Here is a 2245-nt window from a genome sequence, read left to right as displayed (position 1 = left end):
GTGTGCACTTCGGATGGGTTAAATGCAGAGCACAAATTCTGAGTATGGGTCACCATACTTGGCTGAATGTCACTTCACTTTCACTTTTCAGTCCTTCAGCACGTGATTAATTCTAGCCAGTGAGATTGCTCAGGAAATAATATTAAGTTAACTAATTCATGTAATTATGATTTCTCTTGACTGTGTAGTTAATCAGCACGTTCATTCATACAAACCTATATTTGACTGAGACATTTTACCATTCTCAGATTTTAAACCATATGTTAAAAAATTTTCAACTTCAGTTTTAAACTATTAACATAATGTTTGTCTTCTCTCTTTTGAGTATTGATTGCCATTTAGTCCTGATCGCAGAGTTAAGCTCCAGTCTCAATCCTGTGCTGCTGTCCTACGCCACAAGGATCGTCGCATCATTTCCTGTTTGCAGTGTTTCAGGCCACAGGAGATGCTGCCTAACCACCTGTTAAGGGTCTGCATGAAGGACAAGACTAATGAGGAGAGGAATGCAGAGGTGGAGAGAGCCAAAAAGTCCCTCCGAGGCAGAACCTGGGACTACAACGTCATGGTCAAGTGGGACCCCGATGAGGCTTCCAGACAGGCTCTGCTGGAAGACCTTCGTGAAAGGCAATTTTTAATCCTAAATGATCCCATGGATGCACAGGCTGAATCCAGTCACAGACCGCCAGGCGCTGCAGTGGAAATCCACAACAAAAGGTGAGTTTTTATTCACTGGTATTACTTTTCGTTTAATGCAGTCATTCAATTTAATATTGGAACGCTGCCAGGCACACATACAGAAACATCTCTAACTCGCCTCCTTGTTCGTTTTTTTGTTTCATCTAATCATTCTAGGCATGATCAGCCGACTCTCCAAGACTGCCAGAGAGTCCTCAGAGTATCGCAGGCAGACATGCTGGACATCCACAGGAAGCTCCTGGATCAGCAGGATGTGGAAGAGGACCAAAGGACGCTGTTCCGGTACTTCTGCGGAGCCATCCTGGTCCTGAGATACTTCCTGCGACCAGAAGCAGTGAGGGCATTTAAAGTAAGTACTTTTACTTCACAGTGTTTCCTCAGTGTGTTTAAAGTCAGTCACTGTGTTCTTTATTTGTTTTCCAGGCTTCAGACTGGATCAACAAGAGAAATGTTGATGGACGAATTCACATGGAGGTGCAATCCACAAAGCATAGTGCAACATTTTCCCTCACAGAGGAGGACTCTGCTGTAAGTTCTCTAACAGGATTTCTGCCCAGCATTTTCAAATATATGGTTAATGATACACACATTTAAAGCTTACCCAATAAATTATTCTAATAAACTATACTAATTAATTAATTTGAAGACTAATAAAGAAAATGTGCATTGTCCCTTTTAAAATAAAGAATAAAATGAATGTGCAGTTAGGTGGTATGCAATTTATACTTTAAAATAAACTAGGTCAAATTTGGTGAGAGCAGGATAAGGATTCAACACCTGGGGAGAATCTTATCAGGATGAGATCTCTTAAAAGTTTTCGGTATGCATTAACTTCATATCTGATCTCCACAGATGCTCGACGCATACTTCCAGAAGATTCGTCCAGGATGTCTACAGGACAGTGAGGACGACCAGGGCAGATTTTTCCTGTCCAAACAAGGGCTGCCAGTTGGCAGTGTCACAAGTGACATTGATATATGTTCTGTTTGTCAGCTACTTCCAAGGTCTGTCTAGCTTTTTGTAAGAGTTTGAACATGAAATCTTCTCAACTTTTCAGCTCTTCTTCTGTTGAGCCGGCCGATGAGAGGAGAAGTCGGAAACCGAAGAGAGGCAGAGGCGCAGCTGACCAGGATGACAGGGACTTTGGAGCATTTCTCCTGCAGTTTCCAGCAACGGCGAGTAGCAGCCCGCCCACACAAAAAGAAGCGGAGCGCTGCGGGGTTTCCACCTGACAGAGTGTTTTATGACAGGTGGAGGTCTTTGCAGCTTGCCAAGCGGGAGGAGCACCTCTTGTGTAAGTTGATGTGCTTTATTTAAAAAAAAAATGAATGCCTATATCTATAATCAAAGTAACATAATTCACATTTTGGACAAGAATATTAATTTAACATTTGTCTTTGACAGCCCAGTGTTCAAGACGGCCCCCGTCGGTCAGCAAGGTGTCACTGCTGATCCAAAAAGAGGGTTGGACTGGCAACTGTATCCTCGCCCCGTCACTAGGGTGCAGGTGGAGTCGGATCCATGGATCATCACTACGATCCAGAATCAA

General features: G+C 43.1%; 1 protein-coding gene across 1 annotated transcript; it reads left to right on the top strand.

Annotated features, from left to right (window-relative positions):
- Nucleotides 1-475: 475 nt before the first annotated feature.
- LOC132106000 (uncharacterized) lies at nucleotides 476-1928 on the top strand. The gene is made up of 5 exons (XM_059511581.1): nucleotides 476-714; nucleotides 853-1045; nucleotides 1120-1224; nucleotides 1549-1700; nucleotides 1754-1928. The coding sequence occupies exons 1-5, from the start codon at nucleotides 476-478 to the stop codon at nucleotides 1926-1928; spliced, it is 864 nt and encodes a 287-aa protein (XP_059367564.1).
- Nucleotides 1929-2245: the final 317 nt, after the last annotated feature.

Source organism: Carassius carassius, chromosome 26 (assembly GCF_963082965.1).
Source record: "Carassius carassius chromosome 26, fCarCar2.1, whole genome shotgun sequence".
Taxonomy (NCBI): domain Eukaryota; kingdom Metazoa; phylum Chordata; class Actinopteri; order Cypriniformes; family Cyprinidae; genus Carassius; species Carassius carassius.
This window is presented reverse-complemented; position numbering and strand designations above follow the sequence as displayed.

Coding starts and splice junctions, on each gene's coding strand:
- LOC132106000 (XM_059511581.1), top strand. CDS start 476: ATGAAGGACAAGACTAATGAGGAGAGGAATGCAGAGGTGGAGAGAGCC. Junction 1,046..1,119: donor AAGCAGTGAGGGCATTTAAA/GTAAGTACTTTT, acceptor TTTGTTTTCCAG/GCTTCAGACTGGATCAACAA. Junction 1,701..1,753: donor GTTTGTCAGCTACTTCCAAG/GTCTGTCTAGCT, acceptor TCAACTTTTCAG/CTCTTCTTCTGTTGAGCCGG.